The sequence below is a fragment of the Nyctereutes procyonoides genome, unplaced genomic scaffold, assembly GCF_905146905.1.
Source record: "Nyctereutes procyonoides isolate TBG_1078 unplaced genomic scaffold, NYPRO_anot_genome, whole genome shotgun sequence".
NCBI lineage: Eukaryota > Metazoa > Chordata > Mammalia > Carnivora > Canidae > Nyctereutes > Nyctereutes procyonoides.
The window spans coordinates 38,358,128-38,385,779 of record NW_026575126.1 but is presented as its reverse complement, the minus strand read 5'-3'; the positions used below and the strand labels follow the sequence as shown (position 1 = coordinate 38,385,779).

The 27,652-nt window shown below is 59.7% G+C and overlaps 1 protein-coding gene across 2 annotated transcripts; it reads left to right on the top strand.

The window, feature by feature from the left end:
• Nucleotides 1–1,744: 1,744 nt before the first annotated feature.
• Nucleotides 1,745–27,132, top strand: CLCN7 (chloride voltage-gated channel 7). Of its 2 annotated transcripts, none has more exons than XM_055340002.1 (25): nucleotides 1,745–1,957; nucleotides 8,604–8,675; nucleotides 12,380–12,451; nucleotides 12,561–12,626; nucleotides 13,042–13,174; nucleotides 13,462–13,571; nucleotides 14,155–14,235; nucleotides 15,151–15,213; nucleotides 15,303–15,386; nucleotides 15,969–16,062; nucleotides 16,282–16,346; nucleotides 16,779–16,895; nucleotides 17,563–17,617; nucleotides 18,306–18,366; nucleotides 18,862–19,000; nucleotides 20,298–20,391; nucleotides 21,730–21,899; nucleotides 23,255–23,306; nucleotides 23,563–23,690; nucleotides 23,876–23,961; nucleotides 24,198–24,327; nucleotides 24,869–24,928; nucleotides 24,998–25,174; nucleotides 25,342–25,422; nucleotides 25,681–27,132. In XM_055340002.1, the coding sequence occupies exons 1-25, from the start codon at nucleotides 1,805–1,807 to the stop codon at nucleotides 25,765–25,767; spliced, it is 2,430 nt and encodes an 809-aa protein (XP_055195977.1). In that variant the 5' UTR covers nucleotides 1,745–1,804; the 3' UTR covers nucleotides 25,768–27,132. The 2 variants fall into 2 exon arrangements, with proteins under 2 accessions (XP_055195977.1, XP_055195978.1); XM_055340003.1 differs by lacking the exon at nucleotides 1,745–1,957 and adding an exon at nucleotides 7,909–8,248.
• The last annotated feature ends 520 nt before the right edge of the window (nucleotides 27,133–27,652 follow it).

The following is a 27,652-nucleotide window of genomic DNA, read 5'->3' as shown; positions in this document are numbered from 1 at the left end:
AATCTCATGCGATCGGCCGTTCCTATGGGGTCAGTGACAAAGTCCTCCCCTGTGCACGAGCCACCTGTCATCCATCAAATCCCACCTATGCCCTGAGTCTGTTGTGTTTCTGGATAAGGAAGACAAAATGAAAAAAAAAAAAAAAAAGGAAGACAAAATGACTCAGAGATGCCCTTCTCATGGGGGCCGAGGCCTGACCCCCATAGAGCTGCACTGGTTTCTCCTTTCCCCGCCCTGCCCATTCGTCCTCTAGAAGGGCCACTGGTCCAGCAGGCGTACAAGTTCATGCACCGCACAGTGCTGGCCTTTGGGACCAGCCCGGCCCTGCCTGGCCATAGAGCTGCCCCCCAACTCCGGCAGGACTCCTTCATCCCACGGACTGTCCTCTCTTCCCTGTCACCCTGCTGGGCACTTCTGCCTGCCTGGACGTCTTCACAGGAACCCCATCATCCACTCCGCTCCGTGAAACACACCCAGTCCCCACAGGGCCTGCTCCTCAGGTGCGCACCAGCCCCCGAGCACCGGCCCACAATCTAGGCTCTCTCGTCCATCACTACAAAGGGCGAAACCAGATGACACTTATGAGAAAACAACGTTTTCGAAAGAAGGTTGTTTTTAGAATTTTCCAAACAGCATTGCACAGTATTTGGGAAAATTCCACACCCTGCCAGACTTCTCTTATTTTTAGTTTTAGTTTTGTTTCTGAGTTATGTGGGGGGAGGGGCTCCGTTGTCTTCTCAGCCTCAGAGCCTCCAGAAAACTTTTAAAAATCGCTTCCTTTTCTAAAGTTTCAAACCAAAAATAGTAGTTGCAAGACGGATGCACTGCAGGTCATAGGTGTTTGGCCTGGACTGCCGGGGTCAGCCTTCGACCACATCTCCTCCCCTCTGGCGCTGGCCACCTGTCCTGATGGCCAAGCTGCACACATCACAGCCCATCCACCTGCACCTGCCGGGTGTCTCCTGAGAATAGGGACCTGTGCTGCATGACCCCAAGACATGCTGGGCCTTGGGCCATCCTACCACCCGGCGCGGGCATGCCCAAGCTCTGCAGGTTGTCCCAGGGACGCCAGGAGCCTTCCGGTGTCCTGTCCCTTCAGTCCGGTGCAGAGGGGCAGCCCCCGCCCTTGGCCCTTGGAGGCCCAGCAGTTTAGCAGCTGTCCCTTGGGCTGGGTGCGTGACAGCCACGCAGCTTCTGCAGCGATGGGCCAGGAGCCCCGTGTCCTCGGCACAAGGGCCCGGGACGCCCCGGGGGTGCTGAGCCTGAGCCCGGCTCGGGGGGCGTCCGCTGGCCCCCCAAGATTTCTTTCCTTTCCTCTGATAGGGAACCTGCAGGGGGACGCCGAGGCCGCGCACCGGGTCCGCGAGCAGCAGGCCCGCCCCGGCTGCAGCGCGCGGGGTGCTCGTTCCTCCGCGGTGGCGGGGCAGTCAGGGGTCCGCCCGTCCCACCTCCCGCCGATCAGGCGGCCGGCACCCGCTCCAGGGGGGCTCCCTGCCCGCCCTCCTCCCCGTTCCTCCTGTCCCGTCCGCCCGGACCCCGACTCCCCTCTCCGGTCCCGCCGTGATCCGTTCTCGGAGACTAGGCCCCCGCAGGTCACCCGAGCGAGGGGCCGCCGAGTCCCTTCCGCCCCAGGCAGCGCCGGGCGCCAGACTACAACTCCCAGGAGGCGCCGCGCGCGCGTACCTGCGCGGCCGCCGTCTTGCGTCACGTGGACGGGCCTCGCAGGTCACGTGGCGGCGGCGAGGGTCACGAGGACAAACACGGGGTCGCCGTGCTCGCCGGGCGGGTCGGGCCGCCGCGGGCCATGGCCAACGTGTCTAAGAAGGTGTCGTGGTCCGGCCGCGACCTGGACGACGACGAGGCGGCGCCGCTGCTGCGGAGGACGGCGCGGCCCGGGGCGCCGGCCGGCGAGAGCGCGCCGCTGCTGAACGGGGCCGGGCCGGCGGCCGCCCGCCAGGTGAGGCCCGGCCGCCCCGGGGAGCCCGCGGTCAGCCTCGCCGCCGCCGGGAGCGGCCTCGCGGTGCGGGCCTGGGCCGGGCCTGCCGTCCGCTCCGACCCGCGGCGCCCGGCTCTGCGGCGATCGTGCCCCGGAGGCGGGGGATGGGCCCTGGGCCGTGCCTGGTGGGGTCCGAGCGGCGGGCCGCGCTCGCCCCCGCCCTGCCCTGGGCCTGGCCCTGCCGAGGTCTCTGCTGCTCCGCGGGGCCGGCCCCGGGCGGTCGGGGGAGTCACAGGCGTTTGCTCCCACGTTCCTTCCGCGATTAGTTGAAATTGGAGCGTGAGGGCGGCCGGGGCGTGCGAGCAACAAGTCAGGGGGTCGCGGCGTGTCCCCGGCGGCGGGGCGGTCGGCGTGTCAGCGAGTGTATGTGGGTCGTGTTAATTTTGAGTTAGAGCTATTTTTATCCCTCGCCGGGTCTCGGTCTCCTTTTGCTCTTTTCGTTCCTGTCTTGTTTAAACGTTAGAACAGCCTTTAAAAAATAGGAAGGATGCCAGCTTGAGGCTATTTCTGGGGGGGCTTATCCTGAGCTTCCCCATCCTGTCGAAATGCATCAGAGACTGACAGCCCATGTCGGTCCTTTGAGGGAGATCTCATGCCGAAATGGTTTCCGCATCCACATGAGCAGGGATCCAATCTGGAGGGAGACCTTGGGAGCGCTGTTACTTTCTCCTTGGAACATTATTGTTTTCCTTTTATTCTTTTATTTTTTAAAATATTTATTTATTTATTCATGATAGACATAGAGAGAAAGAGAGAGGCAGAGACACAGGAGGAGGGAGAAGCAGGCTCCATGCTGGGACTCCAGGATCGGGCCCTGGGCTGAAGGCAGGCGCTAAACCACTGAGCCACCCAGGGATCCCCTCCCCTCTTAAACGGTTTTTTAAAATATATTATGCACCTACTGTGCCTGGCTGCGTGCAGTTTGCCTGGAACACAGTTGCAGAAGCAGCTTCATTCCTACTGGCTGTGGGCTCATGGAGAAGCATGCCTGGCGCTCTGTGAACACTGTGTGCAGGGCTCCCAGGGCAGCGGCTTGGAGAGTGCAAGATCCACAGGTGGGCCAAGAGGTGGGAATGGATGGAGAATGTGTTTGGGGGACCCTCTGTGGGTTTGGAAAGTAGATCGGAGTGGGGTGAGAGGTGGGTCAGACCTATCGCAGACAGCTGCTGGCCTTAAATTTGCCTTTATCTCAAGGAGAGCCCTGCAGGAAGCTGCATCAGAACCTGCCCTGTGTAGACTTTCGGCGGCGGTGGGGGGGCGGAGACTGTAGGTGCTTGAGCTAGGAGTCCTGCTGCACACCCGAGGAGGCAGCCCTCGTGGCCTCTCATGCCCCAGCAGATCGGTGAAGGTGTGCGCTGCGCTGAGTTCAGGGCCTGTCCCAGCTGGTCCCACTCTCAGGGGGTTAGTATTGAAAACAGTGGCATGAAAATGACTGGATCGTCGTTCACAGAGTGACTCTGCTGGCAGCTCTCCTGTGGGGAAGGTGTGCCCTGGGCCGGCAGGCTGAGTTTAGTGTTGGGCTCCGGGGGACACCCTGGCTCTGCAGCAGAGGGCGGCCTGTAAGCTGCTGTCAGTCCAGGCCCATTTGAACTAAAATGGCAACCCGAGCAAATGCCCACCCTATGGGAACGTTCTAATGGATCAGACGTGGGAGCTTGTCGTGGCCATCTCCTGGGCCTTTGGAATTTGTTGCATGATGTCCAGAGTTGGATCGTGGTGGTGTGGCCACCTTGGCACAGGCACGGCCTGCCAAGCTCCTGAAGTAGTTGCTGTGGGCAGCGTGTGCCATGTGGCTGCCCTGCCAGGCTGCTAAGTGCCCAGCGGGGAGTAGGCACAGCCCTGGGCAGGATATGCTGGTCACCACTGAGCTCAGCCTCCATCTGCCCGGGAGCAGGCCGTTCTCTTTGTCAGGCCCCTGGGCCTGTTGTGCTCAAGTGTGGGGTGATGCTGAGTTATCAGCGAGTCACCCCATTCTGCCGCTGGGACAAGGAGAGGGTGAGGTCAACCAGCAAATCATGGTCATATGTATGGGCAGTGGGAAGCAGGGCATTTCGAGATCTCAGGGGAACTCTGAAGCAGAAGCAGATGCTCCAGGGGTGGGGGGTGGGGGTGGGGTGTGTACAGTATTTGTAAATACAGGACATTTCCAGGGACCTTGGCTTTGAGAAGCTCCACCTTGGGGTCAGGGGTAGGACTCTCAGGTTAGTGTTTAGAATCAGTTCTAGGGATCTTGCTTTTCTGGGAACTGGGTTTCCTCTGTGTCCTGCCCTGATGACCTGGAGCCACAGACCACAGCCTGAGAGTGCTGGGGACAGGGGAGCGCATGCTCAAGAGCTCCTTGAATTCTGCTCTACACAAGTGAGCACCCCATCTTTCTCCTAGGTGGCTCTTCGCACTGGGCTCAGCCCACCTGGAAGTTCCTCTGCCTAAGTGTCCTTGACCTATCCTCCTCTCTCTGTCCACCCAGCCACAGCCCTACTTTGTAGGGTTCAGGCTGGCTGTCCCAGTGCCCTCCCGAGGGCTCCCCAGATCTGTGTCTTTCCTGCCCCTAGTCCCACCGGTGTAGGGTCAGTGGGGATGGGACAGATCACCACTGCAGCAAGGGCATCGTGGACTCTGGAGCTGATGGACTAGACTGGGCCCAGGCCTAGACAGAGGGTGTTGGGAGCCCCCACCCCGCACAACTCACTTCCTCCTCTCATTGGGGTTCAGCCCCTACAGGCAGCCTCGTCCACTTGATCCAGTGTGCCTGGCCCCCCCAAGCTTCCTCACGTTTGCACTTAGCTTGTGTACGGGCAGCTGCACGCCTGGCCTGGAAGGCCCTGGCTGCTGGATCCCTCTATCCTCCGTGCTGAGCCCTGAGCCTGGTGGCTGCTAGAACACACAGCAGCAGAATGGGGCAGCACGCAGCCTTTAAATTGTTTTTAAACTTGGTTTTGCTTTGAGTGAAAACACAACAAAATTTACCGTCTTGTCTAGTTTTAAGCATACAGTTCAGAGGGGTTAAAGGCATTTGCATTGTTGCGTAACCCCACCACCGGCCAAGGAACTGGTCCGTCTTGCACAACTGAAACTGTCTCCGTGAAACGCTCAGCCCTAGACCCTGGTGCCCACCCTTGTACTTCCTGTCTCTCTAAACTTGACTGTTCTAGAAACCTCATACTGTGGTGTGAGTGGAATCAAACAGTGTTTATCTTTTTGTGACTGGCTGCTTTCTCTTAGCATAACGTCCCTGAGATTCGTCTGTGTTGTAGCATGTTGCAGAAGTTCCTTTTTTAGGCCAGACGAGCTTCTGCTGCACAGGTAGATCGTAGTAGGTTTATCTGTTCATCTGTCAGGGGATACTTGGGTCGCTTCTACCCCCTGACTGAGGTGAACCATGCCGCCATAAGCATGGTGTGCAACGGTCTCTTTGGGTTCCTGCTTCCAGCTCTTTTCAGGACACACCAGGGGTGGACTGCTGGCTCACATGCCCTCCTGTGTTTAATTTTCCAAGGAAGTGCCACACTGCTTTCCACTGCTGTGCACCCCCACCCCGCATGCGGGGCTCCAGCTTCCCAGCCTCCTCTGCACACCCGCTGCTCTGTGGTTTGGTGGGGGCCATTTGGACAGGTGTGAGATGCCGCTTCACTGTGGTTCTGACCTGCATCTCTAATCCTGATGATGCTGAGCATGTTTTCCTGTGCCTGTTGGCCACGGTGTGTGTCATCATTGGAGACATGTCTTCAGGTTCTCTGCCAACTTTTTTTTTTTTTTAAATATTTTTATTTTATTTATTTATGATAGTCACAGAGAGAGAGAGAGAGAGAGGCAGAGACACAGGCAGAGGGAGAAGCAGGCTCCATGCACCGGGAGCCCGACGTGGGATTCGATCCCGGGTCTCCAGGATCGCGCCCTGGGCCAAAGGCAGGCGCCAAACCGCTGCGCCACCCAGGGATCCCTCTGCCAACTTTTTTAATCGGGTTGTTGATTTGTAGGAGTTCTTTAGATGTTGTGGATGTTAACTCTTTCAGATATGCGATTTGTAATATGTTCTCCCATTGTGCAAGCTGCCTTTTCCTTCTCTTGTCTCCTGTGATGCACAGAAGTTTTTCAGTTTGATGCAGTGGTTCCATTGGCGTGTATGTAAGGTATTTTGTATGTATTCATGAGAGACCCAGAGAGAAAGAGCAGAGACACAGGCAGAGGGAGAAGCAGGCTCAAGGCAGGGAGCCCAATGCGGGACTTGATCGCAGGACCCTGGGGTCACGCCCTGAACCCAAAGGCAGATACTCAACCACTGAGCCACTCAGGTGTCCCGCTTGTATGTTTTTTACATGTTTACAGATAAGTATGGATTTATGGGACCTTGACAAGGCTGCACACAGAAGGCCCGTGCACCTTCCCCGGGTTCCTCCGTGGCTTCCTCCCACAGGACGATAGTGCCAGGCTAGCACCAGGACGTCGACGTCAGCACGTGTGTGGCTCTCCACCCTTACATCATGCGTCTGCGTCCACCTAAGTGCCACCGCGGCCAGCATGCCGAGCACGCGCATCAGCACGAAGCACTCTCATCCTCCCTCTTGTGGTCACCCCTCCCTCACCCCAATCTGTTCACATTCCCCCAGGCCTGGTGTTTTCAGTGTTAGGGCAGCTGCGCAGTGTGTCATCTATGGGATTGGCTGCTTGGCTTAGCAGCATGCCCCAGAGATTGCATCTAGGCTCTCGTGCGTGTCCATAGTTTGAGGAGCTGGTACGTAATCTCCTCTGCTCGAGAGAAAGAAACCGTGTCAAGTAAATCACTGAACTCTAAGTAAGTGGCTTGTTTGACCGCGAAAGAGATTTCCTGGAAGATGTGCTTAAAGCTAGAAAAGAGAAGTGGGAAGCTTGAGAGGCCAGGAGAGGGAGGGGCTGCCACCTGGCAGCATGACCTCGCATTTCCAGCCAGGAGTGCTCTGTTGGGGCGCAGCTGGCATCCTCTAGTCGGGCGCTGAGCACCTGCGTCACCTGAGCGAGTGAGCCCACAGGACCATTCTCGTCACACCTCCCCCGAGGCGACATCTGCCTGTAGCCTGGCCCTCGGAGACTGTGCAGACGCCAGAGGAGATGCACGTGGGCCCTGACTTGGAGCCCCTTCCTGCAGGGGGATGCCTGCTCGGGTAACTGAGCTTCCCTGCTTCCCTCCTGATGGCTGGTGGGTGGGAGGGAAGCAGGCAGTCTGCAAGGGCAGAGGGCACACCTCCTCCTCCCATGCCTCGCACGCGTGGACGGTCGGCACCGCCCTGGCCTTTCTCTGCGCCTGTACATCTGCACACGTGTCTGGTGTTGCTCTGGCCAGGTGGTGGCCGGAACTCCTCCTGATCACGTGTCCTGTCTGTGGAGCAGAGGCGGCAGTGGGCTTGAGAACTGGGGTCCCTCGCCAGGCCAGCCCGGTGGCCAGGGGGGCCAGCGCTTCCGCCCCAGGCTCGGAGCTCAGAGACCCACCCTGTCTTCCTCAATGGATCAAGTAGCTTGGGGGCATCATCTGAGTTTTTAGAAAGAAACAGACAGGGACGCCCGGGTGGCTCAGCAGTTGAGCGTCTGCCTTTGGCTCGGGGCGTGATCCTAGAGACCCGGGATCAAGTCCCACATCAGGCTTCTGCATGGAGCCTGCTTCTCCCTCTGCCTGTGTCTCTGCTTCTCTGTGTCTCTCATGAATAAATAAATCTTAAAAAATAAAAGAAACATTTTTCTCCATAACCCCCCATTTTACTGGTGCTCAGTGCACACACATGGAGAAAAGTGCCCGGCTGTGCACAGGAGGACCGTCCTGTGAGCACGTTGCATGCTCCTCTGCCCTCGTCCTCGTCCTCGGAAGCTTCCACCTGTTGTGGGCGAGTGTGGGGCCAGGAGCCGGGCTGTGCGCTGTTTTCTACAGGCACCCATCTCAGGGGGGTGGGGACTAGGGGTGGTGACTAATAACAAGGTAGAAGTTGTAACGATACAGTGTAACAGGTTGTGGGAATGCGCGCTTGCTCCCCTGCTCCCGCAGGACTGAGGCCCCACCTGCCCACGTGACGTGTGCAGAGGATGTGCAATGGGGCAGTGGCCCCTGGTGACGCAGCACTAGGTGGCTGCTGAGCTGCTGACCAGTCGGGAGGAGGGTCACCTGCTGCCTCCTGCGTCCGAGGCCGCGGAGAAGGGGGAGGATCGTAGATGCTGCTTGTCCGCGGGCCCCCGTCCAGCCAGCTTGGGGGTGACCGATCCTGGAACGCGTTTCTCTGAAATGCAGAGGTGGCTGGGGTCTGTTCTGTTCCCATGCGGTGCGCAGAAGGCAGTCATGGGCCTGCTCGTCTGTCCCTGGTGGCTGATGGGAGTGTGGCCACCCCCCGTGGCCCGAGCCCTCAAGCTCACGATAGGACGTGGGTGGTGTAGGGTGTGGGATTTGGCAGACGCTGGTGCGGGCGTCCTACAGAACTTGGTCCCCAGGGCTGGCGGCCATCCGGGGGCTTAGGCCGAGGACAGCGGGGCCTCTGGACTCGTTCGGGGGCCACGCGCCCTGGGGTCTGGCGCTGGCCTGCGGGAGGGTGGTGGCGCCCCCGCAGTGCGGCCCACGACTGAGCACCCTGCGATGTCTCTATGCTTCTAGTCACCACGGTCAGCATTGTTCCGGATCGGACAGATGAGCAACGTGGAGCTGGACGATGAGCTGCTCGACCCGGTGAGTGTAGACTTGTCCCCAGCCTCTCCGCTCTCGGTGCTCACCCACCCCCAGGGGGGCAGAGGCCCGCTGTCACGTAGGTGCCACCCGGCAGAGCACGGGGAGTAAATGCTGAACAAGAGGGTGGCGGACGGGGCACCGGGTGGCTCAGTCGTTTGAGCATCTGCCTTCGGCTCAAGTCATGATGCCAGGGTCCTGGAATAGAGCCCCCCCCCCCCCAATCAGACTCCCTGCTCAGCGAGAGGTCTGCTTCTCCCCCCTCTGCATCTGCCCCTCCCCCCTCTACCTCTCCCCCTGCTTGTGCGCACATGCTCATTTTTCTCTCAAATAAAATCTAAAAAAAAAAAAAAGAAGAAGAAGAAGAAGGTGGTGGATTGCAAGCAGGGCCATGCAGAGTTGTGGGACAGGTGTGGACAGTTTTGTGCCAAGCAGGAGGGCTGGTGTGGACAGTTCCTACAGAGCAGGAGGGCAGGTGTGGGCAGTTCCTACAGAGCAGGAGGGCAGGTGTGGGCAGTTCCTACAGAGCAGGAGGGCAGGTGTGGGCAGTTCCTACAGAGCAGGAGGGCAGGTGTGGGCAGTTCTGTGCACAGCCCCGGGGCAAAATTGGAACAGACCTCGGGGCCCCCAGAGTGTGAGCAACCAGGAAGTCAGCTCTTCGAGTTCGTGTCCCCTTAGGCTGAGCCACATAAGCAGAGGAGGGGGTGTGCATCTAGGAAGGAACAGTGAGCGTGTCCCGTGGAAGCGAGGCCAGGGCAGCAGGGCCCCTCTGGGGTGAGGGGCCTTTGTTGTCCTGTCCTCCTGCCCCATGCCAGGCTGTCTGGCAGCTGCTGGGGAATGTTTCCCGAGCCTGCCCTGCTCCCCGACCTTGTGTGTGAGCTCCTCTTCTGGGTTGTGTGGTTCTCACCTGCATTTATCTGATGGCTGATGATGGCCAGTCAATCTTTCCTGTGCTGGTGGCCACCCTGATGTCTTCTTTGCAGAAATGTCTGTTGAGAACTTGTGCCACTTTAATCGGGTTGTTTTTATCATTGGCTTGTGAGAATTCTTTGTATATTAGACACATATTGCATATCAGGTGCGTATTTTACAAAAATGTTTCTCCCTTCTCTGGGTGGTTATCTACTTGACGGTTTCCTTGGAAGCACAAAAGCTTTAATTTCCTTTTTTCTTTGTTTTTCAGAGACACGGAGGTGGAGTCAGGGCAGAGGGAGAAGGGAGAGGGAATTGTAAGCAGGCTCCACACCTAGTGCAGAGCTAATGCAGGGCTTGATCCCATGACCCTGAGATCACGACCTGAGCTGAGATCAAGAGTCAACACTCAACCGACTGAGCCCCACCCGGGGAACCCCACAAAAGCTTTTAATTTTGATGGAGTCCAGTTGGCTCTTCTTTATGGTGTTGGTGTCGCATCTAGGAACCCACTGCCTAGTCTAAGGTCATAGAGATTTTCTCCTGTATTTTCTTCTGAGCATTCTGTAATCTTAGATCTTTGATCCATTTTTCACTAGTTTTGTGTGTGGTGAAGATAAGCGTACCACTCCATTCTTTCGCGTGTGGGTGTCAGTTTCACAGCACCATTCTCAGAAAAATCACTTTTTCCCCTAATGAGTTGGAAAGTCACTTGGCTGTAAACGTGAAGGTTTCTCTCAGGCTCTGCGTGTCTCCACCCATCCCTGCGTCTGTTGTTGCGCCAGGGCCACGCTGTCTAGAGCTTTCATGGCGAGTTTCGAAACTAGAAAGCGAGAGTACTCCAGCTTTGTTCCCCTTTTCAAGGTCGTTTTGGCTGCTAGAGACCTGTTGCCTTTCTGTGTGGGTTTTAGGACCAGCACGACAGTTTCTCCAGGGACGCCGCTGGGGTGGCTCGGGGCTTGCTGCTGCTCCCTGCCTGGGTACCTGAGTCTCTTTATTCAGATCTCCCGTTTCTCTCCACAACATTTTGTGGTTTTCAGCGCATACATTTTGTATCTCTTCAGTTACACGTATTTTACGCTTTACTTGTCATTGATGGTATTGTAAGGACAGTTTTCTCAGTTTCCTTTCTGGCTGTTCCCTATGGCACATAGAGAAGCCTTTCATGTTTGTATACCAATTTTCTATCTTTCAATCCTATCGAATTTATTAGTTCTAGTATTTTTTTAGCGTATTTTGGGGGATTTTGTGTATATGAGATCACGTCGTCTGCAAATAGTGTTTCATTTCTTCCTTTCCACTCTGGATGCCTTTGATCTCTTCTTGCCTGCCTACCCTGGTAGGACCTCCAGGACGGTGTGCAGTGGGAGTGGCCACAGCAGGCGTCCTTGCCTTCTTCCTGATCTTAGGGGAGGAACTTCAGTCTCTCACCATCAAGTGGGACACCTGGCATGGGGCTTTCATAGGTGCCTTGATCAGGGTCAGGAGATTCGTTTCTTTTTTTCTTTCTTTTTTAAGATTTATTCATTCATGAGAGACACAGAGAGAGGCAGAGACACAGGCAGAGGGAGAAGCAGGCTCCCTGCAGGGAGCCCAACGGGGTACTTGATCCCAGGACCCCGGGGTCACGACCCAAACCAAAGGCAGACGCTCAACCACTGAGCCACCAGGTGTCCGAAGGAGGTTTTATTCTGTTCCTAATTTGTGACGTATTTTTTCATGAATGGATGCTGAATTTTTATTAGATCCTTTTTCTGAATCCAGTGAGATGATCATGAGGATTTTGTCTTTTATTCTGCTGAAATGGTATTGAGCTGCTTTTACTCACAACATGGGCTCCAACGTATGGGGTGTCCCCAGCCAGCGATCCTCCTTCTCCGCGGGCACCGAGCATCCTATGATTCCACTCAGTCCTGACACTGTGTGCCCGGCTCGAGGGCAGGCCCCCGGGCTGAGGGCCCCGTCCCACGAGCCCGCCCCCACCTCAGAGGCCACCCACAGGTCCAGGCTGTCAGCCGTGCTGCTGGCCCCCCAGCTGTAAGTCGGGGTTCTCACGACCCCCTTCTCGGGCCTGTAGTTTGCTGGGACGGCTCACAGATGTCAGGAGAACACCTCACTTAGGTTTCCTGGTTCATCATCAAGGGTACGACTTGGGAACAGCAGCTGAAAGACACCCATGGGGGGTTGGGGGGTGGGGAAGGGGCACCGAGCTTCCAGGCCCTGCCCCTCCCAGCACCTCCACATGTTCCCACCCGAGGCTCCCGAACCCCTGCACCTCGGGCTTCTGCGGAGGCCCCGTGGTTGACCAGGCCCCTGGTGCTGGGCAGGGGTCTCTAGCCCCTCCCCCTCTGCAGAGGTTGGAGGTCAGGGGGTGGGAGCTGAGAGTTCTACCTTCTAATCTAGATTTTTTGGGCAAGCAGCCCCCACCCCTCAGGAGCGGAAGACACGCTCCAGGGAGGCCGCGTGCCAGCATGTGGGACGCAGACCAGAAATCTATTTCCCACAGTTCCACAAACACGTCACTTGGTTTTTGTATGCATCCCTGGGATAAACCTGACCTGGCCATGGTGCCGAGGGCACCGATCTGCTGGTACCTTGTCCAAGACTTTGTGTCTGTGTTCCCAAGGGCTGTGTGCCCGCACTTCCCTGCCTGTGGCACCTTGTCCAGCTCTGGGGTCCCGAGACTACGGACTTCATGGGACAGATGGACATGTGGCCTTTCCCCTTCTCGTTTGTGCTCCGTTCTTGCATGTTCTGGGTTGTTAGGTGCATGGCTCTGCCTCTTCCTTCTGCAGGAGATGGACCCCCCTCATCCCTTCCCCAAGGAGATCCCGCACAACGAGAAGCTCCTGTCCCTCAAGTACGAGGTGGGCCTCCTCCCTCTATGCCCCCACCCCAAGCAGCCCCTGGGCACCTTGTCCCCCCTCCCCACCTTTGCCCAACGTGAACCTGGAGCCGGGGTCCTGTGTCCTGCAGAGCTTGGACTACGACAACAGTGAGAATCAGCTGTTCCTGGAGGAGGAGAGGCGCATCAACCACACGGTGAGTCAGGGCTGGGCTGTCCACGCTGCTGCTTGAGGCGTCCTAAAGGTGTCCTAGTGGAGCTGCTCCTGGCCTACACGCAGCCCTCTCCCTCTTCTCTTTGATTCTGGAGCCACCATCTGTTCTTGTGAGTTTTATCCTGGAGCAAGAGACGCCTATGCAGGACGTGGCGCGGGAGTGGGCGTGTCAAGTCAATGTGATAGAGAAGTCCGCTCAGTGCTCGGCGTCAGCGCCCGACTGTGGGCCAGTTGGGAAGGCCCACTGCCCGTGAGATGTTGGCCAGAGGCTGCTTCCCCGGGATGCTGTTCATGGTGGTGGCCCGCGGAACCCCAGGAGCTGGTCGCACCGACTCGAGTGGCCTGTGAGTGGAGGCCTCCCCTCCACGCTCACTTCTGACGGTTGCCCTCCCCTACAGGCCTTCCGGACGGTGGAGATGAAGCGCTGGGTCATCTGTGCCATGATCGGGATCCTCACGGGCCTCGTGGCCTGCTTCATCGACATTGTGGTGGAGAACGTGGCTGGCCTGAAGTACAAGATCGTCAAGGACAGTATCCTTTGTCCATGGTCCCCGCGCAGAAGGGAGCACGGGCTCCACCACAGAGCCTTCAGGTCCCACAAGTGGCCGTGCAGCTCTCACTGGCCAGCGGTGAGGCCTCCAAACCGGGCACGTTTGCCATCCAGGTGGGGGAGGCGTGGCTGCCTGCGTTTTTGCATCTCTGTCACAGCTGGGCTGTGACGTGTCTTGGGTGCGCGCGTGCCTGGGGGGACGCTCTGGGCTCAGGAGTGGGGCAGGTAGGCCGAGGTGAGGCTGCCAGTCATCCTTGATGAGCACCAGATATCGACAAGTTCACGGAGAGGGGTGGGCTCTCCTTCTCCCTTTTGCTGTGGGCCACGCTGAACTCTGCGTTCGTGCTCGTGGGCTCTGCGATCGTCGCCTTTGTGGAGGTATGACTGCCAGGGGGTCACAGCAGGGGTTCCTTTGGGTGGGAACCCTGAAGATCCTGCCGGTGAGGTTTGCATGGGGGCCGCGGGCGCCGGCGTTAGATGTTCAGTCCAAGTGGAATGCACCCGGGCCCCGAGGTGCCACTCCTGCCCCACGCAGCGAGGACTGCGGGGCATGCCCAGCGCGTGCAGGGCCTCAGCAGTAGGGCTGGTCCACCTGGAAGGGCCCGCTGCTTCTTTCCAAGACTTCTCCCAGTAGCCTCCCTTCCTGTGGCCTACCTTTGCTTTGCTTTTCCCTTGTCATGGGTGTAGTATCCGGAAGCATCTATCTGGGGTGCACTGTGGTCCCCCCCGGGGGAGGGGAGACACTGAATCTCCTTCCCACTCCATTCCTGGCCCCTCCCATGTCCTGCCCTCCCTCCTCTACCCATCATCACTGGCTCTGCAATGAGGAGAGGTAGGAGCTGTCCATGGGCAGCTGTCCCTCCCCTGCCTTGGGCACCTCAGGGCCGTGTCCTGGGCCGGTCGCGGCTGTAGCACCTCCCTTACTCGACCTAGCTCAATGCTGGTCTTTCTCTCCTTCCAGCCGGTCGCCGCTGGCAGCGGGATCCCACAGATCAAGTGCTTCCTCAATGGGGTGAAGATCCCCCATGTGGTTCGGCTCAAGGTGAGGCCGGGGGTCGCTGGGCTGGGAGCTGTGGGTTTGCCTCCATGCCCCTCTGCGACTGGCCCAGGTCCACTCTGTGCTGCCCACAAATGTGTGTTTTGAATTCACATAAAATTCCTTTGGAAGGTGGTGAAATTTTCTTGTATGCATTTTAAATCACACACAAATGCTTAAATGGGGCATCTGCTGTGATCACGGCCACATGGAACACATGGGGTTAATATTTCAGGCTGAGAAAAGCCCTGTTACGGTGGTAGGTACACTCGCCATGAGTTTTTTTCCTGTTTTTAGGGTTTTCCTTGATGTTCCTTATACTTTACATTCTCGATAATGCTCTGCGTCTGAGATTGGGCTGTCAGGAGCGTGGCTTCTCCGTGGCAGTGTCCAGGTGTCGGGTCAGCTTGCCTAAGCCGGAGGCTTCTCTGGGCCCGTCCAGGGAGGGGTGCTCCCGGGGGCCTGCAGCTGTGCGCCAGGGGTGCAGGGCGGGTGGTGGCACCCTGAGGGAGCAGAGCGGCCTTGGGGAGGGTCAGTGCCCTGCCACAGACAGCAGGGTCCACCCTGGAGCCACTAGCAACAGCATCTGCCCTGTGCGCCCATGCGGGGTAGCCAGATGGTGGGCCGTGAGCAGGCGGGTGGGCGCAGGGTTGGGAGATACACCTGGGGTGTGTGCAGAGGAACAGGGGCTGCTGCTCTTGGCTCTCTGGGACACACACCTACTTGGGGTAGAAAATTAGAAGGTTCACGAAGGCAAAAAAGAATTGGCCAGAAGCGCAGCACCAAGGATGCCCCCTGCGGGTGCCCTGGACCTCCTGGACACCTTGCTTGTCACACGGGTTTGGAGCTGGGCGCATAACCAGATTCCCGGACCGCCTGTGGCCTTTAATCAGAGACAATGTACCTTCCTTTGTGTTCTAGACCCTCGTCATCAAAGTGTCCGGCGTGATCCTGTCCGTGGTGGGCGGATTGGCAGTGGGGAAGGTAATGGAGCACGTGTGGCTCTGCCCACACCCGATGGCCCTGTGACCTGAGGCCATGCTGGTCTGAGGACAGCTGTCCTGTGCTTGTAGGAGGGGCCGATGATTCACTCGGGCTCCGTGATCGCTGCTGGCATTTCCCAGGGGAGGTCAACGTCACTGAAGCGGGATTTTAAGGTGAGTGCTCTGCTCCCCAGGAGGCGACCCCACCATCCTGGGGAGCTGTGCGGGGACCACACCTCTCTCATGGCCGCCCCAAAGGCCCACAGGGCCTAGGTCAGGAGCAGGTCACGTGCAAACTGAAGGTGCTTCAACTTCAAGATCAGTTTCGAGGTTTTGTCATGTTCACCCCAGAAGCCACCAGCGCATTCTGACCGGTGCTGCACTGGCTTCACCTGGGGACTCAGAGACGCTCGTGGTCTTTACATCATGAACATGTTTTTAGTACCTCATCCGTTTGGCTTTTGTCCTATCTTCCACGGGCTTTTGAGGTGTCTGGTGTGTCTCCTGCGTGGTCTGAAAGGTTAATCATCATCCCGTCAGTCTGCGAGGGCGCCTTCAGGGTCCGCTGCTGTGCCAGTTCTGTGGTCTTTGTGAATCCACATGGGTGGGCGGTGCAGAGACCCCTCCATGTCCCTGGTCCGTGTCGCTCGGACCCTGTCTCTGCGGCCCTAGCTGACCCTGCCCTGTGTGAGGGGGTGAGGGGTGTGCCCCTGGGGAAGCGGGCTGAGGGCCTCTCCCTGTGCGCTTCTGTTGCAGATCTTCGAATACTTCCGCAGAGACACAGAGAAGCGGGACTTTGTTTCTGCAGGAGCTGCGGCCGGCGTTTCTGCGGCATTTGGAGCCCCCGTGGGTGAGGAGGGAAGCGTGGGGGGGAAGCTGTGTTCCTCCTGTGTGGAGGAGCAGCCTTGCTGTTTGTAGATGTTGAGTGCGGGGTGTGGGCACGAGTCCCCAACAGGCCCCGTGGCTGCCTCGGCCAGGCTTGGCGCCTGGGGTCGTGGGGTGTGAGGCTGCAGTAGCGTGGGGTCTCCTATGGCCTGGGTGAGCACGTCAGGGCCGCTTGCCGTTCCAGGTGGAGTCTTGTTCAGCTTGGAGGAGGGTGCCTCCTTCTGGAACCAGTTCTTGACATGGAGAATAGTAAGTGCCTGCAGAGGGCTGGTGCCCTGCACAGCTCAGGGGCTGCCTTCCCAGCCCCTGTGCCCGGGAGCCCCTGTGGCCAGAGCCACACCCCCCGTGGGGCTCTTAGGGCCAGCTCTACCTGGCATGGACCTGAGCTGCTAGCCCTCCTCCTGCCGTGTGCGCCTCCCCTGCCAGTCATGGGCCTCGTGGGCACCCTGTCATCCTCATCGGGCCCTCCGCGCTCCCCCCGCCCCACCCCGCACACCTCCCTCGGCTCCGTCACTGGCTCGGCCCCAACCCTCATCCAGACGAGGCTGCGACACACTGGCCCAGCCACAAGGGCCCTGGCACCTCCTGAGTGTTGTGGGGACCCTTCCCAGCCCCCCAGATCCGGGGCTCCTGCCAGGCGGGCTTGGTTCTGATGCTGCTTGTTTTTCTCTCTGCCCATAGTTCTTTGCTTCCATGATTTCCACGTTCACTCTGAATTTTGTCCTGAGCATTTACCATGGAAACATATGGGATCTGTCCAGCCCAGGGCTCATCAATTTTGGAAGATTTGATACAGAGGTAATACACTGTGTTCCCTCGTTCTTTCTGGTTCTTTCTCGGCATGAGGCCAAGGCTGCGTACATAAGGTCCGTCCTGAGAACGTGTATTTCTGGGAAACAGTCAATCTTCTCTACAGGGTTGTGCTTTAGTTTGTACATGCTGGGGGCCAGGAGGTGACTCAGGAGAGGCCACGTCTGACCTACCCACCCAGCTTGGGACGCCTGACACCTGCTGGGTCCTTTGGGGGCACCTGGCACCCTGGCATTCTGTGGACTTTTGGCTGGGGTGCTCATACGGTCTCTTCCACAGGGCACACGGGTGCCTCGCACTGGGGCCCTACCCCCAGGAGGCACCACACACGTGGACACAGGAGCCCTCAGGTCACTTGGGGTCACAAAATGTGTTCCTGGGGCTCTCCCTCACTTGTGCCCCCCTGACTCCCATCTGCCAAAGGCTCAGACCGTCCCCACCTTTAGGGGGATGGAGATACGGCCAGGAGCAGGTAAAAGCCTTGCAGGGAGCATGGTCTGCTCAGGAGACCCAGCCCCTCTCCCGTGGACTACACACTCGGGTGCGTGGTGCCCGAGGCCTGTGCGCTCCGGCTGACTGCAGCTCGTGTCCGTACTTGCGTCTGAGTGGAGAGTGCTGGTGGGGTTCTCATGGGATGCTCCTTCTCTTTGTGCAGACGATGGTGTACACGATCCACGAGATTCCCATCTTCATCGCCATGGGCGTGGTGGGTAAGGGCTGTCCCGTGAAGGGACACTTCCCGTCCCCCTCCACGTGGCAGTAGGTGACCTCTGACACCGTCAGCGTGTGGTGGGGTCAGGGCCTGCCAGACCCCAGGCCTGGCCCAGCTTTGAAGCGGCCGGAGAGGGCTGTGGCCCCCACACCTGGGTGCTGTCCCCCTACATCCTGCCCTGTGCATGCACCCACGGGGGGAGCTCACGGCTGGGAGGCCGGAGCTTTACCTCTCTGCTGGAGAAGCCCCTTGGCGGGGAGCTCCTCCAAGAAATAGAATGAGTGGGGCGCCTGGGTGGCTCAACAGGTGACGCATCTGCCTTCAGTTCAGGTCACCGTCCTCGGTCCTGGGCCCTGGGATCGAGTCCCATGTCAGGCTCCTTGCTCAGCGGGGAGCCTGCTTCTCCCTCTCCTCTGCCTGCTGCTCCCCTTGTTTGTGCTTGCTCTCTGCCAAATAAATAAACACTATCTTTTTTTTTTTTTTAATAAACACTATCTTAAAAAAAAATTAGCATGAGCTCCGGACAGTGCTTTCTATTCTGAAAAATCTTTTTTGCTGGAAGGCAGGCAAGGTGTTGGGGCAGTCAGCCTGTCCGCGAGCCGGGGTGTGCTGACCTTGAGCCGCACACAGCATTGCCCTCCACCCCTTCCCCCCGTGTCCCTCACGCTGCCCCTTTCTGCTCATAGGTGGGATCCTTGGCGCCGTGTTCAATGCCTTGAACTACTGGCTGACAATGTTTCGAATCAGGTGAGAAGCCTCCCTTTTGTGGACCTGGGGCCTCTGAAAGTGGGTGTGTTCTGGGCTCTGGGCCCGTGGGGCTGCGTGGAAAACTGGGTGCCAACACGCGTCCTTCGTGGTGGTTCGTGTGGGCAGGGACAGACCAGCCCTGGCCAGGGCCATGCAAAGCCGGGCTTGGCTGGAGGCCAGGAAGGTCTTGCCCCAGGGGACAGTCAGGCCTGTGGAGGCCCTCTCGTCTGCAGAGCACTTATGGGAGCTTTCAGGTTTCTCGAAACCCTCGGGCAGGTCATAGGCTTCGGGAAGCACTTCTTCCTCTTGTTCTCTCACCCGGACGTAAAACGCTGTCGGGGAGCACCCAGGAGATGACCTGGTGATTGCGTGCGCTGTATCACCACCAGTTGTGTCCTGCAATGGGCTCTCCTAAGGCACACGCTCCAGTTGCCATGGCAACTACTCAGCCATCCAGCCATCCTGAGGCCCGGTCCATCCTGCTGTTTGTTCCAGATACATCCACCGGCCCTGCCTCCAGGTGATTGAGGCCATGCTGGTGGCTGCGGTCACGGCCACAGTCGCCTTCGTGCTGATTTACTCATCTCGGGACTGCCAGCCCCTGCAGGGGAGCTCCGTGTCCTATCCCCTCCAGGTAGGCCCAGGTGCCGTGAGCGGGTCCCCCAGGCAGGACGTGGCAGGAAGATGGCTGACACAGCTGAACTCTGGGCCCGGGCTGGCCCGGGAGAGGGGATGTTATGCTGGGCGGGGTCTCCCCGGTCCTTCTCCCAGAGTGGCAACCTGCCTAGGGCCACATGGGGACTTGAGGAGTCGGGCTCGTGCGTGTGGGCCCGAGAAGCACAGAAACCCGCGTACACGTGCTCACTGCAGCACGGTCACGGCCCGCCGTCCATCAGCCCCAGTGTCTGCCGGTTGGCAAAAGGTTCAGCAGAACGGGATTTGTCTGTAAATGAGTTTATTTGGCCATGAAATGAGTCACAGCCTTGACATACTGCTACGTAGGCAAGCCTTTAAACACACCATGGGGGGCGGCCCCAATGGCCCAGCGGTTTATTTTTATTTATTTATTTATTTTTTTTATTATTTACTTATGACAGTCACAGAGAGAGAGAGAGGCAGAGACACAGGCAGAGGGAGAAGCAGGCTCCATGCACCGGGAGCCCGACATGGGATTCGATCCCGGGTCTCCAGGATCGCGCCCCGGGCCAAAGACAGGCGCCAAACCGCTGCGCCACCCAGGGATCCCTGGCCCAGCGGTTTAGCGCCACCTTCAGCCCAGGGTGTGATCCTGGAGGCCCGGGATCGAGTCCCACGTTGGGCTCCCTGCACAGAGCCTGCTTCTCCCTCTGCCTGTGTCTCTGCCTCTCTCTCTGTTTCTAATAAATAAATAAAATCTTAAAAAAATATAAATAAACACGCCATGGACAGGAGCCAGACACAAAGTCGCTGTTTTGTGTGATACTGTGTGTGAAACATCCAGAACCACCAAATGGGAGGCGGAGCAGACCGTGCTGGCCGGGGCAGTGGGAGGCATCAGTCAGTGAGCACCTACAGGGGTGGACATAGGTGTCACAGAGTGGGTCTCGGCCTCCCATGGGCTGACTCTGGCACCCCACTGGGGCTCAGGCCGCCAGAACCATGCTCTGCTCAGCCTGGAAGGGCTGGGCCCGCCAGCACCAGTGCTTGGGTGCCCACTGTTGAGCCCCAGAGTCCTATTCCCCCAGCAACAGAATCACTGTCTGGCCAGTGTCCTGTGGACTGGCCCCTGCAGACTGGACCTGCCTCTGGGGCCCTTGCAGTCCCTAGCCTGGCTCTGCGTCCTACCTCCCTGAGGCCACAACCTGACTCACCCGTCGTACGGTTGTACCCTGGCGCTGCGCAGGCTCCAACCAGTCTGCCCCACCGGCCTGTTTTCTCTTCCAACCTTGCAGCTCTTCTGTGCAGATGGCGAGTACAACTCCATGGCTGCAGCCTTCTTCAACACCCCAGAGAAGAGCGTGGTCAGCCTTTTCCACGACCCCCCAGGTGTGTGTCTGAGCCCCGTGCCGTCAGCCACTCGTCTCCACATAGGCCTCGACCCCTGCAGGCTACTCTGTGACCCACTGTCCCTGAGCCTGGGGATCCCCTCCTGGGCAGCTGTGCTGAGGGTGGAAGTCACCACCCTTGCAGTGGCGGGCCTGGTGGCACACGGGGCTTGCGGGCCCAGGGGTGGGCTGGTGGCGAACACCTGGGAGGGGGTGGGCGGCTTCTGGGGCTGTCTCCCTCGGTGACGACGTTCCGGTCTCCCGCAGAGGTTTCCTTCTGGTTGCTGCCAGCACAGGGCCCCCTCCAGCCTGGTGGCAGCACTGCCATGCGGCCTCTCCTAACCACACGTTTGTTTGTTTTTAATACTTTTAAAGGAATCCCTAGCCCCACCATGGGGGCTCAGTTCAAAAGTTGGAAAGCTTGTCCGACTGAGCCAGCCAGACAGCCCCAGCCACATCCATTTTTAGTTTAAAAAAAAAAAAACTGCAGACTGCTGGTTTTCCGCACACGCCTTCCATGGCTCTGATCTGGGCACCGCGTGGGCAGCAGCCTCACCCCCATCCACAGCACACAGGCCCACGAGAGCGCCTACTGTATGCACCTGTGGAAGCCGGTGTGTGGCTGTTGTGCAACACACTTCACATTTTCCATTTGGGGGTCTTTTAGGCCAGCTCTCATCTCACAACAAGGTCGCTGAGAACTCTCTAGTCTTTTTTTTTTTTTTTTTTTTTTTATGATAGTCACACAGAGAGAGGCAGAGACATAGAGGGAGAAGCAGGCTCCATGCACCGGGAGCCTGACGTGGGATTCGATCCCGGGTCTCCAGGATCGCGCCCTGGGCCAAAGGCAGGTGCTAAACCGCTGCACCACCCAGGGATCCCAGAGCTCTCTAGTCTTTATGCTCCTGTACACTTGCAACAGGAGTCCACACAACTCCACAGGAAGGCTTAGTAACCGTGGGGCGAGGCTGAGCCATTGGTACAGGGCACAGGAGCGGGGGCCTCCTGGACGTGTTGGTCTCAGGCTCCGATTGGTATCTTCTGGCGTCTGGAGGTGTCTGCAGTGGCTTGGTGGCTGGCGGCCTCCCTCCCTGACACCCAGGGGTCTGCACACCCTTCCCTCAGCCTCAGGTCAGCGTCCTGCTGGCGGCATCAGGCCCCACCTGCCAGGCGGCCGTCCTCTGAGGACTATGTCTCTGAGATCTGCGCTGTGGCCCCGGAAAACAGGGCTGCTTCTGGGGGCCAGGGTGCGACCAGGAGGAGTGATGGGGCAGCGGGGAGGGCGGTCCCCTTGCGGTGAGTGCACGTGGCAGGCCCTGGCCAGCCCCCTCTCCCGTAGGCTCCTACAACCCCATGACGCTTGGCCTCTTCACCCTGGTCTACTTCTTCCTGGCCTGCTGGACCTACGGGCTGACCGTGTCCGCCGGTGTCTTCATCCCGTCCCTGCTCATCGGGGCCGCCTGGGGCCGGCTCTTCGGCATTTCCCTGTCCTATCTCACAGGGGCCGCGGTGAGTGTGGGCTTCCCCGGCACCAGGACCCGAGAGCCAGGGTTCCCAGCTTGGGGAACAGGTGCATCTGAGCCCCTGGGCGTGGCTGCTGCTGCTCGACACAAGCACGGGATCAGCACGGCCGTCCGTGGATGGAGCAGAGAGCCGTGCATCAGGACTGATGCTCAGAGTTCCCAGGGTGCACAACTGAGGCGCGTGTGCGCAGCCTCCAGGCGCTAGGCTTTCATTTTTTTGTATTTTCCTTTCTCATTTGAGTCACCGAAACAAGATTTCTAAAACCGTGAGGGCCCGGGGAGGGTCTCCCATCCGCCCTGCTCCCTTTCCCGGGTTCTGGTCGTCCCTTCTGCACGTTTCCTTCTGGGTTTGGCATTGGGTTTTTCTTTTTTCTTTTTTTAATTTTTTGATTTTTTAAAGGATTTTATTCGTGAGAGAGAGAGAGAGAGAGGCAGAGACACAGGCAGAGGGAGGAGCAGGCTTCATGCAGGGAGCCTGACATGGGACTCAATCTGGGGTCTCCAGGATCATGCCCTGGGCCAAAGGCAGGCATTAAACCGCTGAGCCACTCAGGGATCCCCGGGTTTTTCTTTTTTGGATGAGAGCCAATTCACATACCGTCAGCCTTCTCTCCCCCCAGAAGCGTGTGGTGCGGCAGTTCTTCAGCGCACTCCCGGGGTCATGCCGTTGTCCCCCGTGTCACCACGTGCATAGTGTCCCGCACAGCGTTCTCCTCTCCCCGAGGACTCTGCCCGCTGGCGGCCACTGCCTCTTCCCCCCCCAGCCCCCGCAGCCCCTTAACCACCTTCCGTCTCTAGATCTGCCCATCCAAGGCCTTTCCTTTTTTTTTTTTTAATTTTTTTTCTTTTTAAAAAATCTTATTTATTCATGAGAGACACACAGAGAGGCAGAGACATAGGCAGAGGGAGAAGCAGGCTCCATGCAGGGAGCCCGATGTGGGACTCGATTCCAGGGCCTTTCCTGAGTGGCGTCCACACTGCGTGGCCCGTGTGTGGCTTCTCTGGCCTAGCACCGTGCTGTGTGTGCCAGCTTCTCTCTCTGCACCCACCTGTCCCTCTTCCTCCTCCATACGTGGAACGCTTCCTCCTGCCGTAGCTGCCGAGCTGTCCAGTGTGTGGATGAACACTGGAGCCTTTGGAGCCTTTCTGGGCAGGGCACCCCTAGGCTGTTTCCAGACTTCTGTCATTCTAGGTGCTGCCACAGGCCATGCTGCCTGCCTGTGTGTGTGAATTGTAGGATTGGCTTCCAGGGCTGGAATTTTTGGGCCCAGGGGCCCCTGGTGGTACCCCACATCTCAGTGGGCTGCTGGCCCTCTGACACCACCTCTGTCGTCCCCACAGATCTGGGCAGACCCTGGCAAATACGCCCTGATGGGAGCAGCTGCCCAGCTAGGTGAGTCCTGATTACTACTTGGGTGGCGTCCCAAGGTCAGGAGGGGACGCATTCCCCTCGGGGAAGTGGAGGCCGTGAGTTCACTCCATTGTGGCGTGCAGGGTCACTGTGCCCACTTGGCGCAGCCTTCAGGGTTAGACGCCCTGGGTGAACGGGTGGGGGCACAGGCGCGCGCAGAGGACTCGGGCAGTGGGGGTGAGGGGGCACGCAGAGTGGCCCGCAGAGGCTGGAGCCTATGCCCAACCTCCCTGGGCAGGTGGGATCGTGAGGATGACCCTCAGCCTGACGGTCATCATGATGGAGGCAACCAGCAACGTGACCTACGGCTTCCCCATCATGCTGGTCCTGATGACTGCCAAGATTGTGGGGGACATCTTCATCGAGGTGTGGCTTGTGGGGAGAGGCCTGCCTGCCCTACCCTTTGCTCCGTGCAGCCCCCACCGTGCCCCTGGCCGGAAGCCTGAGCCTAGGGCTGGGAGACGGCCACAGAGGCAGAGGGAGGGGGGTCCTACGGAGATGCGGCCCCAGCGGCCTCTGTGTCTCAGTGTCACCCGCCTGCCCCTACACAGGGCCTGTACGACATGCACATCCAGCTGCAGAGTGTGCCCTTCCTGCACTGGGAGGCCCCCGTCACCTCTCACTCGCTCACTGCCAGGTATAGGTGGCGGAGAGCAGGGGTGGTGGGACAGCGGACACCCCGGGAGGTTTGGGAGGGTGTGCTTGTGTCTGAAAGTCCACACGCTGGCCACCCGGCGCCTGGTCCCCGGGTTTCCTGCATCTGGCACCTTCATGCCTGTTGAGCTTCAACTTCGGTGTAAAGAGAGTGTTTGGGAAGCTCCACTGGACCACACGGTCAGTCACAGCAAAGGCGCAGCAGATGCTCTTCCTCAGGGAGGTGATGAGCACGCCGGTTACCTGCCTGCGGAGGAGGGAGAAAGTGGGCGTCATCGTGGACATACTCAGTGACACCACGTCCAATCACAATGGGTTCCCGGTGGTGGAATTAGCTGGTGACATGCAGGTACCCAGGCCCCCGGACACGGAGGGCCGACCTGCACATGCGCGTGGCTTGGGGTCAGCTCTGGGAGGCTGAGGTGCTGGCCACATGTATCGGGAGGGGTATGTGGGGAAGTCTACGGGGACGTGGGAACATGCAGCTCACCTCCACTAGCTGCAAAGAAACCGAGTCGTGTGGCCTGGGAGGGAGCCGACCGCTGGTCAGGGGTGCCATGTGCTCGTGTGCAGGCCCCTGCCTCACACGCACCGTCACCCAGGGATTCGTGGTGGTGACTTGGGAGCGTCCAGGTCGGATGTGCCCGTGTCTCACCCAGGCCTCCGGCCGCCTTGGGCCTCACCCTGGTCCCATCCCGCTGTCCCCCCCAGTCCCTGGGGAGTGATGAGCTTGTGACGGTGGACCGCCTGCGGCAGGGCTGGTGCCCAGAGATGGGGACCATGTGTCGAGAGGGAGCCCGGCAGGGTGTCCCCGCAGCAGATGCCAGGCAGCAGGGGTCTCGGGTCAGACCCGGGGCTCCACCCGCAGCCAAGGGTCCGTCTTCCCACAGCCGGCCCGGCTCCAGGGCTTGATCCTGCGCTCCCAGCTGATCGTCCTCCTGAAGCACAAGGTAGCTGCCAGGCACCTTGGGGTGGCAGGGGACATGGGCGGTGCGGGGCTGATGCACGGCCACCCGCAGGTGTTTGTGGAGCGCTCCAGCATGGGCCTGGTGCGGCGGCGGCTGAGGCTGAAGGACTTCCGGGACGCCTACCCACGCTTCCCGCCCATCCAGTCCATCCACGTGTCGCAGGACGAGCGGGAGTGCACCATGGACCTGTCCGAGTTCATGAACCCCTCCCCGTACACGGTGCCCCAGGTGCCTGCCCACGGCCGGAAGGCAGCTTGGACACATCACGATGGGGGGCGTGCAGGGAGGGGCTCACCAGTGGACCCGGCTTGGTCATCCTGCCTCTGCTCTGTCCTTCGGGGCTGGGGGGCAGCCAGCCCAGCCGGCGGCTCCGCTGAGGCCCGTCCCCTCTGCAGGATGCGTCCCTGCCACGGGTGTTCAAGCTGTTCCGGGCCCTGGGCCTCAGGCATCTGGTGGTGGTGGACAACTGCAACCAGGTGAGTGGCTGGGGAGGGTGTGCCCTCCCCACTTTGTTTCCTGCCCACGAGAGCCCTTTACCTCCTGACCTGCCTGCCCTGGTCACTGGTAGGGCCTTGCCCTCAGCCCCTCTGGGACCTCCAGGTGCAGGACCCAGAGTGGCCACGTGCCCAGCTCCAGGGCTCTTCCAGACTGTGCTGCCCCCAGGACATGGGACAGGACTTTCCATGGTGGGAGGAGCTGCCGCCAGCCCCACTGACCTGGCTTTGCTCCCACAGGTGGTTGGACTGGTGACCAGGAAGGATCTAGCCAGGTACCGGCTCGGGAAGGGGGGCCTGGAGGAGCTCTCCCTGGCCCAGACGTGAGGCCCCGGCCCCTCCCTGGGGCCCCCACCTCACTCCCCGGGGCAGCAGGATCCAGCGTCTGCCCCCCTCAGCACCTGGGACCTGTGTGTGTCTGTGTGTGTGTGAGGCCACGTGCGAGCCGGCCCCCAGGGCGGGACCCCTTGCTGCCTCTGTGCCGTCTGCCCCACTGTGGGCTGGCCCAGGAGGACCCCATGGCCTGTGCTGCAGCAGCCAGGGCCTCGGTGACATGCAGCTGCTGCAGAGGCCTGGAGGTAACAAATTACGGCGTGGCCCTCCAGAGTCTTGGCCAGAGAGAGACTTGAGGACCATATGTAACCTGAACATCCCCATCACCCCGAGCTCTCGGGGGCCGCAGTGCAGACCTAGCAGCTGTGGGCGGCGTGCTTGGCACTGAGAGGCTGGCTCTCCTGAGCACATGGGGGCTCCCCCTGGCCTCTGAGGACCCCTGGCCCAGGCCACCTTCCGTGGCAGCTCTGGTCCTGGTCCCGGGGCAGGCGGGCTCTGGGATGGGCTGGTGAGCCTGAGCAGTGATACTGTGCCCTTCCCTGGCCAGGTGGGGCTGGATCTGGTGTCCTGTGTCCCCAGGGCCCCAGGGGACCTTTTCTGGAGGTGATTCCTGGCCAACTCAGACAAGGCTACTTGGGTGCTATTATGGCAGCCCGGGGGTTGGGGGCAGTTCACCTTGGTTTGGGCCTCTTTCAAGGGAGGGGGGCCACAAGCCTTCCCTTCCTGGCAGGAGCTCTCTGGGGGATGCAGGGAAATGAGCATGGCGGGGCTCTGGAAGAAAGAAATAAAGGAATCGTACCCTGATGGCCAGCGCTGGCTCCCTGGTTCCTGCCCAGCACGGGCCACGGTCCAGCAGTCAGGGGTTTGCAGGGCCACCGAGCGGGGGGCATCTGGGACAGGGCTGCCTTGACCCCACTGGACGGGGACAAAGGCAAGAGGCCCAGAGACCCATGCGAGGAAGCAGTTGTGGCCGATGCACACCTGTGGGACATGCTGGCGCTGGTCCCTGGGCAGCTGTAGGGCTCACAGGGACAGGGTCCTCCCCGGGGCCCTCGATCTGGACGCCGCTCTGGGCTGTGAGAAGTGTGATGTGGCCACGGGCCGGGCCCTGTCGTGGTGGCTCCGGGAGGACCCCCGGACGAGGTCCTGGGGAAGCCTCAGGGAGCCCCCCAGCGGGCAGGCCTGGATGGCCAGGCGCGGGGGGCATGGGTCCACACTGGCCTGACGCACACCGGGAAGCACCGGGCTGGCTTCCAAGACCTGGTGCCAGAGAGCGGGACGTCGCGGCTTGTGTTGATCACGCGTTAAACCAGCCTCGTGTTCCCCAGTTGGGTCAAATAAAACACTATGGAAACTCGCGCCCGCCTCTGTTTGCTTTCTTACTGTGGCCACAAGGCCCCTGGAGGCCCCGCGCAGCCTGGCTTGCGGCCTGCACCCCTCTCCCGCTCCTCTGCTCCGGTGCGCCCTGGCTGCCATCCCCCCCTTTCCATGCGGGCCCCTCCCGCCCGGGCCACTCAGTGGCGCCCCCTCAGACCTTTCCAGAAACGGGCAGTTGGGAAGACCTTGCAAGGCCAGGAGTGTCGAGGGCCCAGGTTCCACTGGCAGTTGGGCCCTAAAGTCAGAAGGTTCTGGTGAGGAAACACTGGGTCCAGAAGAGCCGCTGCCGCCTGGCTGCCCTGCCCACCTCGCTGTTGTCTAGAGGAGAGCTGTGAGGGAACGTGCTCCCTCTTCACCCCCGCCCCATGTGCTACCCCAGGCCTGGAGCCTCCCAGCCGCCCTGGTGTCCAGCTCTGGGCAGTCCAGGGATCCAGGTCCAGGGCCTCTGGGCAGTGGCTGATGCCGTGTAGGTGAGCCTGGGCCACAGAGGTGGGGCCAGGAA